At 39.6% G+C, this 9,298-nt stretch overlaps 1 protein-coding gene across 2 annotated transcripts; it reads left to right on the top strand.

The window, feature by feature from the left end:
• Positions 1 to 3,822: 3,822 nt before the first annotated feature.
• On the top strand, positions 3,823 to 9,016 carry LOC106613307 (urokinase plasminogen activator surface receptor). 2 transcript variants are annotated; one of them, XM_014215395.2, is made up of 6 exons: positions 3,823 to 4,023; positions 4,470 to 4,613; positions 4,778 to 4,873; positions 7,636 to 7,788; positions 7,892 to 8,002; positions 8,179 to 9,014. In XM_014215395.2, exons 1-6 carry the CDS (start codon positions 3,975 to 3,977, stop codon positions 8,415 to 8,417), a joined length of 792 nt encoding a protein of 263 aa, XP_014070870.1. In that variant the 5' UTR covers positions 3,823 to 3,974; the 3' UTR covers positions 8,418 to 9,014. The 2 variants fall into 2 exon arrangements, with proteins under 2 accessions (XP_014070870.1, XP_014070872.1); XM_014215397.2 differs by having other exon boundaries at positions 3,903 to 4,023; positions 4,488 to 4,613; positions 8,179 to 9,016.
• Positions 9,017 to 9,298: the final 282 nt, after the last annotated feature.

The following is a 9,298-nucleotide window of genomic DNA, read 5'->3' as shown; positions in this document are numbered from 1 at the left end:
GTAGAACACCAAATAATGCATGCAGAGCAGAATTAGGCCGACACCCACTAATTATCAAAATCTAGAAAAGAGCCGTTAAATTCTATAACCTCCTAAAAGGAAGCGATTCCCAAACCTTCCATAACAAAGCCATCACCTACAGAGAGATGAACCTGGAGAAGAGTCCCCTAAGCAAGCTGGTCATGGGGCTCTGGTCACAAACACACCCCACAGAGCCCCAGGACAGCAACACAATTAGACCCAAACAAATCATGAGAAAACAAAAAGATAATTACTTGACACATTGGAAAGAATTAACAGAAAAACAGAGCAAACTAGAATGCTATTTGGCCCTCAACAGAGAGTACACAGTGGCAGAATACCTGACCACTGTGACTGACCCAAACTTAAGGAAAGCTTTGACTATGTACAGACTCAGTGATCATAGCCTTGCTATTGAGAAAGGCCGCCGTAGGCAGACCTGGCTCTCAAGAGAAGACAGGCTATGTGCACACTGCCCACAAAATAAGGTGGAAAGTGAGCTGCACTTCCTAACCTCCTGCCAAATGTATGACCATATTAGAGACGCATATTTCCCTCAGATTACACAGATCCACAAAGAATTCGAAAACAAACCCAATTTTGATGAACTCCCATATCTACTGGGTGAAATACCACAGTGTGCCATCACAGCAGCAAGATTTGTGACCTGTTGCCACAAGAAAAGGTCAACATGTGAAGAACAAACACCATTGTAAATACAACCCATATTTATGCTTATTTATTTTCCATTTTGTACTTTAACCATTTGTACATCGTTACAACACTGTATATATACATAATATGACATTTGTAATGTCTTTATTCTTTTGGAACTTCTGTGAATGGAATGTTTACTGTTAATTTGAGGGAATTGAGAGAGATAGAGAGATTAACTATTTGCACATGTTTACAACACTGTACATAGCCAATAATACAACATTAGACATTTATATTATTTTTAAACTTTTGTTAGTGTAATGTTTACTGTTAATTTCTGATTTCCCTTGTTTATTTCCCTTTTTGTTTATTGTCTATTCCATTTGCTTTGGCAATGTAAACATGTTTCCATGCCAATAAAGCTCTTTGAATTGAATTTAAATAGAGAGAGATGATAGAGAGAGAGAGAGAGAGAGAGAGAGAATTATAGAGAGAGGGTAACTCAGGATTCAACTCCTCCTGAGACTGACAGAGAGACTGAGACAAAGAGAGAGAGATAGAGAGAGATAGAAAAAGAGAGAGAGAAAGAGAGGATTCAGAAAAACAGATGAAACATGAAGTAGATAGTAATGTTATCCAGTAGATAGTAATGTTATCCAGTAGATAGTAATGTTATCCAGTAGATAGTAATGTTATCCAGTAGATAGTAATTTCATCCAGTAGATAGTAATGTTATCCAGTAAATAGTAATGTTATCCAGTAGATAGTAATGTTATCCAGTAGATAGTAATTTCATCCAGTAGATAGTAATGTTATCCAGTAAATAGTAATGTTATCCAGTAGATAGTAATGTTATCCAGTAGATAGTAATGTTATCCAGTAGATGGTAATGTTATCCAGTAGATGGTAATGTTATCCAGTAGACAGTAATGTTATCCAGTAGATAGTAATGTTATCCAGTAGATAGTAATGTTATCCAGTAGATGGTAATGTTATCCAGTAGATGGTAATGTTATCCAGTAGATAGTAATGTTATCCAGTAGATAGTAATGTTATCCAGTAGATGGTAATGTTATCCAGTAGATAGTAATGTTATCTAGTAGATAGTAATGTTATCCAGTATATAGTAATGTTATCCAGTAGATGGTAATGTTATCCAGTAGATGGTAATGTTATCCAGTAGATGGTAATGTTATCCAGTAGATGGTAATGTTATCCAGTAGATAGTAATGTTATCCAGTATATAGTAATGTTATCCAGTATATAGTAATGTTATCCAGTAGATAGTAATGTTATCCAGTAGATGGTAATGTTATCCAGTAGATGGTAATGTTATCCAGTAGATGGTAATGTTATCCAGTAGATGGTAATGTTATCCAGTAGATAGTAATGTTATCCAGTAGATAGTAGTGTTATCCAGTAGATGGTAATGTTATCCAGTAGATAGTAATGTTATCCAGTAGATGGTAATGTTATCCAGTAGATAGTAGTGTTATCCAGTAGATGGTAATGTTATCCAGTAGATGGTAATGTTATCCAGTAGATAGTAATGTTATCCAGTAGATGGTAATGTTATCCAGTAGATAGTAATGTTATCCAGTAGATGGTAATGTTATCCAGTAGATAGTAATGTTATCTAGTAGATAGTATTGTTATTCAGTGCTTTATTTCCATCTAAACCTGAATGAACAGATGTAACAAACAGCTGGGTAAAGTGATGAAGTTTAATTATTTGGTAGTTGTGCTGTGATCTTGCTGCTGAAGGGTCACGGAGTCAGGAGAACTGACTGAAGGGTCACGGAGTCAGGAGAACTGACTGAAGGGTCACGGAGTCAGGAGAGCTGACTGAAGGGTCACGGAGTCAGGAGAGCTGACTGAAGGGTCACGGAGTCAGGAGAGCTGACTGAAGGGTCACGGAGTCAGGAGAGCTGACTGAAGGGTCACGGAGTCAGGAGAGCTGACTGAAGGGTCACGGAGTCAGGAGAGCTGACTGAAGGGTCACGGAGTCAGGAGAGCTGACTGAAGGGTCACGGAGTCAGGAGAACTGACTGAAGGGTCACGGAGTCAGGAGAGCTGACTGAAGGGTCACGGAGTCAGGAGAGCTGACTGAAGGGTCACGGAGTCAGGAGAGCTGACTGAAGGGTCACGGAGTCAGGAGAGCTGACTGAAGGGTCACGGAGTCAGGAGAGCTGACTGTAGGGTCACGGAGTCAGGAGAGCTGACTGTAGGGTCACGGAGTCAGGAGAGCTGACTGAAGGGTCACGGAGTCAGGAGAGCTGACTGAAGGGTCACGGAGTCAGGAGAGCTGACTGAAGGGTCACGGAGTCAGGAGAGCTGACTGAAGGGTCACGGAGTCAGGAGAGCTGACTGAAGGGTCACGGAGTCAGGAGAGCTGACTGAAGGGTCACGGAGTCAGGAGAGCTGACTGAAGGGTCACGGAGTCAGGAGAACTGACTGAAGGGTCACGGAGTCAGGAGAGCTGACTGAAGGGTCACGGAGTCAGGAGAGCTGACTGAAGGGTCACAGAGTCAGGAGAGCTGACTGAAGGGTCACGGAGTCAGGAGAGCTGACTGAAGGGTCACGGAGTCAGGAGAGCTGACTGAAGGGTCACGGAGTCAGGAGAGCTGACTGAAGGGTCACGGAGTCAGGAGAGCTGACTGAAGGGTCACGGAGTCAGGAGAGCTGACTGAAGGGTCACGGAGTCAGGAGAGCTGACTGAAGGGTCACGGAGTCAGGAGAACTGACTGAAGGGTCCAGATGTCCAGTCTTTTAGACCGTAGATGTCCAGTCTTTTAGTCAATAGATGTCTGGTCTTTTAGAATGTCTTTACCTAGTATGGAGAGGATGAACAACATATTGTATGCCTGAACAATGACTCAAAACACGTACTGATACTCATGCACAAACACACAATATTTCAGCAATTGAATACACTGGGAACATGTTAAGGCATGCAATGGTAACATGACATGTAATATTCTGCTTTTGTTCTGTGCAGTATAATATTTCTCAGCTGTCTTTGTTTGAGCCTGAAGGAAATGTGAATGTGATATACTGGTAGGTTCTGGAAAATGGGTGGGAGCGAAGAGTTAGGTAGATTTTAAACAAGGTGACAATGTCTGTCTGGTAAATATTCCGGTAGATTGTGGTTGCAATGCCCCAGGAACAAACAAAGATCAATTGACACATCATTCTTATTGTTTTCCATTTTGACTTTCACTCTTTTGTGACTACACATTATATAAGGTCCTGGAAACAGTCATTTGTTGTACTGGTAATCACTGCTTCAGCTCAGAATGAAACACACCATCATTCTCGTGTTGGCATGCATGCTGCTCTGCATTGGTAATATTTTCTACATCTTTCATTTGATTAGTTATATGTGTAATAAGACAATTGTGTTACTTTCAGACTTAGGTTCAAATACCTGTGTAATTAAGTATTTGTTATTTAAATACTTATATTCTGTATATCTGAGTATTTTCATATAATGTGGTGCCGAATAAACTTCATAAATTAGAAGTATTTGAAAGTATATTCAAAACATTGCCTATAAATATCCTACTATTTGAAACAATTCTCAAATACTTGTTTCCAAATACATGAGAGTATTAAAATATTTGTATATTTGAATATTTTCTCATACATGCCAATACTTTTCCCCTTGTATATTCAAATAAACCATATCCAAATATTTAAATTGAAATGTATGTGAATTGTGAAAGTAATTAAAATAATTGAAATATTATTTGAACCCAGGTTTGGTTACTTTACATGAATGTTTCTTGTAGCCGTCTCTTTTTCAGCAGCTCATGGTCTGCAGTGCTTCACCTGTAAAGATCCAGCAGACCCCACCTGCTCAGAACAAACCCTGGAGACCTGCAGTGAGGGACAAGTGTGTTCTACAAACACCAGCAGCACTCTGCAATCCTCCGGTAAAGTTAAACGTATCATTTTATCTTGCCAGAGAAAACCTCTGAGACTGCAGTTGACTACTTGCATGAATAATTTACATTGTACATTTGAATGGACATACTAAGTAGTATTAACTTGTCACATGTTTTGAAATATCCCCTCTGTTTGACTTTTAATACTGTAGTTGGTAATATCAGAGGACGCATCCATTTTACCATTTGGGAAGTTGACATTGATATCCGCTGGGGAAAAGACCGTACAGCAACCGACCCCGATGTTGGTATGTTAAAACTCTCAAAATCTGTGACTGGAATTGTTTTCATTGATTATGTTTTCATTAATTATTATAATAAGTGAGTTAGTACCTTAAGAAAGTATTCACACCCCTTGACTTTTTCCACATTTTGAAGGTGTGACAGTCTGAATTTAAAATTAATTAAATGTTGAGTTTTTTCAACCACACCACGGGAGAATGATGTTTAATGAGTTTATTTTTTGATTTCACCTTTATTTAACCAGGTAGGCTAGTTGAGAACAAGTTCTCATTTACAACTGCGACCTGGCCAAGATAAAGCAAAGCAGTTCGACACATACAACAACACAGAGTTACACATGGAGTAAAACAAACATACAGTCAATAATACAGTAGAAAAATAAGTCTATATACAATGTGAGCAAATGAGGTGAGATAAGGGAGGTAAAGGCAAAAAAGGCCATGGTGGCGAAGTAAATAAAGTATAGCAAGTAAAACACTGGAATGGTAGATTTGTTATTTGAAGAAAGTGAAAAGTAGAAATAGAAATAATGGGGTGCAAAGGAGCAAAATAAATAAATAAATACAGTAGGGGACGAGGTAGTTGTTTGGGCTAAATTATAGATGGGCTATGTACAGGTGCAGTGATCTGTGAGCTGCTCTGACAGCTGGTGCTTAAAGCTAGTGAGGGAGATAAGTGTTTCCAGTTTCAGAGATTTTTGTAGTTCGTTCCAGTCATTGGCAGCAGAGAACTGGAAAGAGAGACGGCCAAAGGAGGAATTTGCTTTGGGGGTGACCAGTGAGATATACCTGCTGGAACGCGTGCTACAGGTGGGTGCTGCTATGGTGACCAGTGAGCGGAGATAAGGGGGGACTTTACCTAGCAGGGTCTTGTAGATGACCTGGAGCCAGTGGGTTTGGTGACGAGTATGAAGCGAGGGCCAGCCAATGAGAGCGTACAGGTCGCAGTGGTGGGTAGTATATGGGGCTTTGGTGACAAAATGGATGGCACTGTGATAGACTGCATCCAGTTTATTGAGTAGGGTATTGGAGGCTATTTTGTAAATGACATCGCCGAAGTCGAGGATCGGTAGGATGATCAGTTTTACGAGGGTATGTTTGGCAGCATGAGTGAAGGATGCTTTGTTGCGAAATAGGAAGCTAATTCTAGATTTAACTTTGGATTGGAGATGTTTGATGGGAGTCTGGAAGGAGAGCTTACAGTCTAACCAGACACCTAGGTATTTGTAATTGTCCACATATTCTAAGTCAGAACCGTCCAGAGTAGTGATGCTGGACGGGCGGGCAGGTGCAGGCAGCAATCGGTTGAAGAGCATGCATTTAGTTTTACTTGTATTTAAGAGCAAAGAGTTACCATCTCCCGAATTAAACTCAAAGATATATCTATAAATTATACATCAATAACAGTCACTTATTAATCATTACCTCATCAGTCTCATTCTGAATGTCATAGAACTTTGCCAAGAGTGTTGGAAAATAATTCCAGGTGAAGCTGGTTGAGATAATGCCAAGAGTGTGTAAAGCTGTCATCAAGGCAAAGGTTGGCTACTTTGAAGAATCTCAAATATACAATATATTTTGATTTGTTTAACACTTGTTTGGTTACTGCATGATTCCATATGTGTTATTTCATAGTTTTGATGTATTCACTATTATACTACAATGTAGAAAATAGTAAAAATAAAGAAAAACCCTTGAATGAGTAGGTGTGTCCAAAGTTTTGACTTGTACTGTATGTAAATGAGATATTTCTGTATTTCATTTTCAAGACATTTGCTAATATTTCAAAAAATATAATTTGAGTTTGTCATTATGGGGTATTGTGAATTGTAATCGATTTTCAATTCAGGCTGTGACACAAAACAATGTGGAATAAGTCAAGGGTTATGAATACTTTCTGAAGGCTGTGGTGGCTAATTTCTGCATTACCAAATGAGGAGAGTTACAAACTTCACACACCAGTCAGAGTTATACTTAAACTACATCTTTAATAATAAGAGCTTTGTATTAGCAATGACTTTCAATGATGTGCCATTTCTAATGAACCATTGAAAAGTGTCTACACTAAAGTACAAAGATCTTTTATAGCCAAGATACACCCCTGTCAATGTACATGACGAACCACAGATACATAGAATGGGTCACAAGGTTAAGTTTTGTATGAAAGATATCTATAAAACATAGCAGACAGTGTCTGGTCCTCCTACTCCAAACTGGACCCGTCTCTCCCTGGTACGGTATAGAACAGACCAGTGTCTGGTCCTCCTACTCCAAACTGGAACCGTCTCTCCCTGGTACGGTATAGAACAGAACCATTAGCTCCATGTTATCTGGAATGCTCTTTAGGCTTTATTACCCAAAGACATCGTAAATCTCCTCTGTCAGTGCTATCTCATAGACGCCCATCCTCAGTAAGACACACACACATATGTAGACAATGTTCCATTCTGTCCTCTTCCCTTTCTGATATTCTGCATAGCACCAGGGATATGTGAAAGACAAGCCTGACCTCTCCCCTCTCTGGGCCCCAAGTGACTGAACCCCAGCTGAGGGAAGAAGTACAACTGCTAACATTCATTATCCAAATGGATACATTCTAATGACAAGTATCTCACATAAGCATATTATGGAAATAAAACATCTTAATTATCTATGTTACCCAACTAATTCTGATTCATCTGCCACAAGGCACTTGGATGTACCTTCTTTAGTACCATCTTACCAAAACATTGTTATGATTAATTTTATTTTTATCTTTTACCTTTCAGGTTCAAACTCAAGTATCAATGAGAGGATCGTGAAGGGATGCATGGATGACCATTTTTGTCAGTCAAGCCCCAAAATATCTTTGAATATCGGTTTCCAACAATTCACTTCTTCATGCTGCAACTCATCTGGCTGCAACAGTGACACTTTCTCTGGTAAATATTGTTCAGAACTTAGAACTTTGAACTCCATTGTTCTTTGTTGAATTAGATTTATTTTTGTCTGATCCTTACATGAGTTGTTCTGTTGTTTCTCCAGACGACCCCCACAATGGACTTCAGTGTTTTTCTTGCACTGATCCAGAAGATGAAGTTTGTGATCAGGCTGTGACCTGCCAGGGAGTTCAAGATCACTGTCTTAATGACACAGGTAAAGTACATGCAATTAATGTTTGTGTTTGGCTGTGTTCATGCTATACTATGGTCCTTGTGTAATAAATACAGTTATAATAAATGTTAGGTTTATTTGAATTATCTCTGTACGTTTCATTCATATTGTATTGTTTTTGACAATATTTTTGATCTAATGTAATATTTTCTCTGTAGTGACAGCTAGTAATGGTCGGTCTGTGACTCTTCGAGGCTGTGTCTCCAAGAGTATGTGTGGTTCCGGTTCTGACTCCAGTTCTGACTCCGGTTCTGACTCTGGTTCTGTGTCCTGCTGTGAGGGAAGTCTCTGCAACAGAAACATGCCTATGAATGCCGCTCAGCCTGTAGCACTTACAGTCCTCACTCTACTAGTTGGGATAACAACCACCACACTTCTACAATCCGTCAATCAATGAATCTTGATTGGGGGTTTATTGAGGATTTGCGTATTTTCTCATGAGGATTGGCTATGTGGGCATCTGTGTTAAAATTTAAACAAGAGTTGTTCAATTTGATCAAAACTCTTTGGTTAGTGTCGATTGATCTCAAAAAGTATTTGTATAGTTAAACAACCTTACATTTAAAAATATGAAATGATACTCTGTGTTGTCCAAAGTGAAACAACCTTGTCACTTCCTGACCCATTAGAGTACTGTGGGATCTGTTGCTTGTTGCTCATCAGCAGGCTGCTGAATATAACAATTCTGACCAAAAAAAAGACTACTTGATTGTGTTGGACAGAAACTCTTCTGAAATGATGCATTTCATTTATTAAACTTGGAGGTTGTGTTGAGTGAAGAAATGATGGGTAATCTAACTTTCCTTTAATCTAGCCTATTAGGCCAATGCATAAGGATAACATCTTCACTGTCTTCTTTTCTTGCTCTTTGCGGTTTAAGCCGGGTTACTGTAAAGCTCTTTGTGGTCTAAGCCGGGTTACTGTAAAGCTCTTTGTGGTCTAAGCCGGGTTACTGTAAAGCTCTTTGCGGTTTAAGCCGGGTTACTGTAAAGCTCTTTGTGGTCTAAGCCGGGTTACTGTAAAGCTCTTTGCGGTTTAAGCCGGGTTACTGTAAAGCTCTTTGTGGTCTAAGCCGGGTTACTGTAAAGCTCTTTGTGGTCTAAGCCGGGTTACTGTAAAGCTCTTTGTGGTCTAAGTCGGGTTACTGTAAAGCTCTTTGTGGTCTAAGCCGAGGTTACTGTAAAGCTCTTTGTGGTCTAAGCCGGGTTACTGTAAAGCGCTTTGTGGTCTAAGCCGGGTTACTGTAAAGCGCTTTGTGGTCTAAGCCGGGTTACTGTA

Source organism: Salmo salar, chromosome ssa09, assembly GCF_905237065.1.
Source record: "Salmo salar chromosome ssa09, Ssal_v3.1, whole genome shotgun sequence".
Lineage (NCBI taxonomy): Eukaryota > Metazoa > Chordata > Actinopteri > Salmoniformes > Salmonidae > Salmo > Salmo salar.
Note: the sequence above shows the minus strand (reverse complement) of the source record. Positions and strands in the feature narration are given on the sequence as shown.

Excerpts from the sequence above, each read along its gene's own strand:
- LOC106613307 (XM_014215395.2), top strand. The coding sequence starts at position 3,975 with ATGAAACACACCATCATTCTCGTGTTGGCATGCATGCTGCTCTGCATT. Across the intron at positions 4,614-4,777 it reads CAGCACTCTGCAATCCTCCG|TTGGTAATATCAGAGGACGC; the intron begins GTAAAGTTAAAC and ends TTAATACTGTAG. Across the intron at positions 4,874-7,635 it reads AGCAACCGACCCCGATGTTG|GTTCAAACTCAAGTATCAAT; the intron begins GTATGTTAAAAC and ends TTTACCTTTCAG.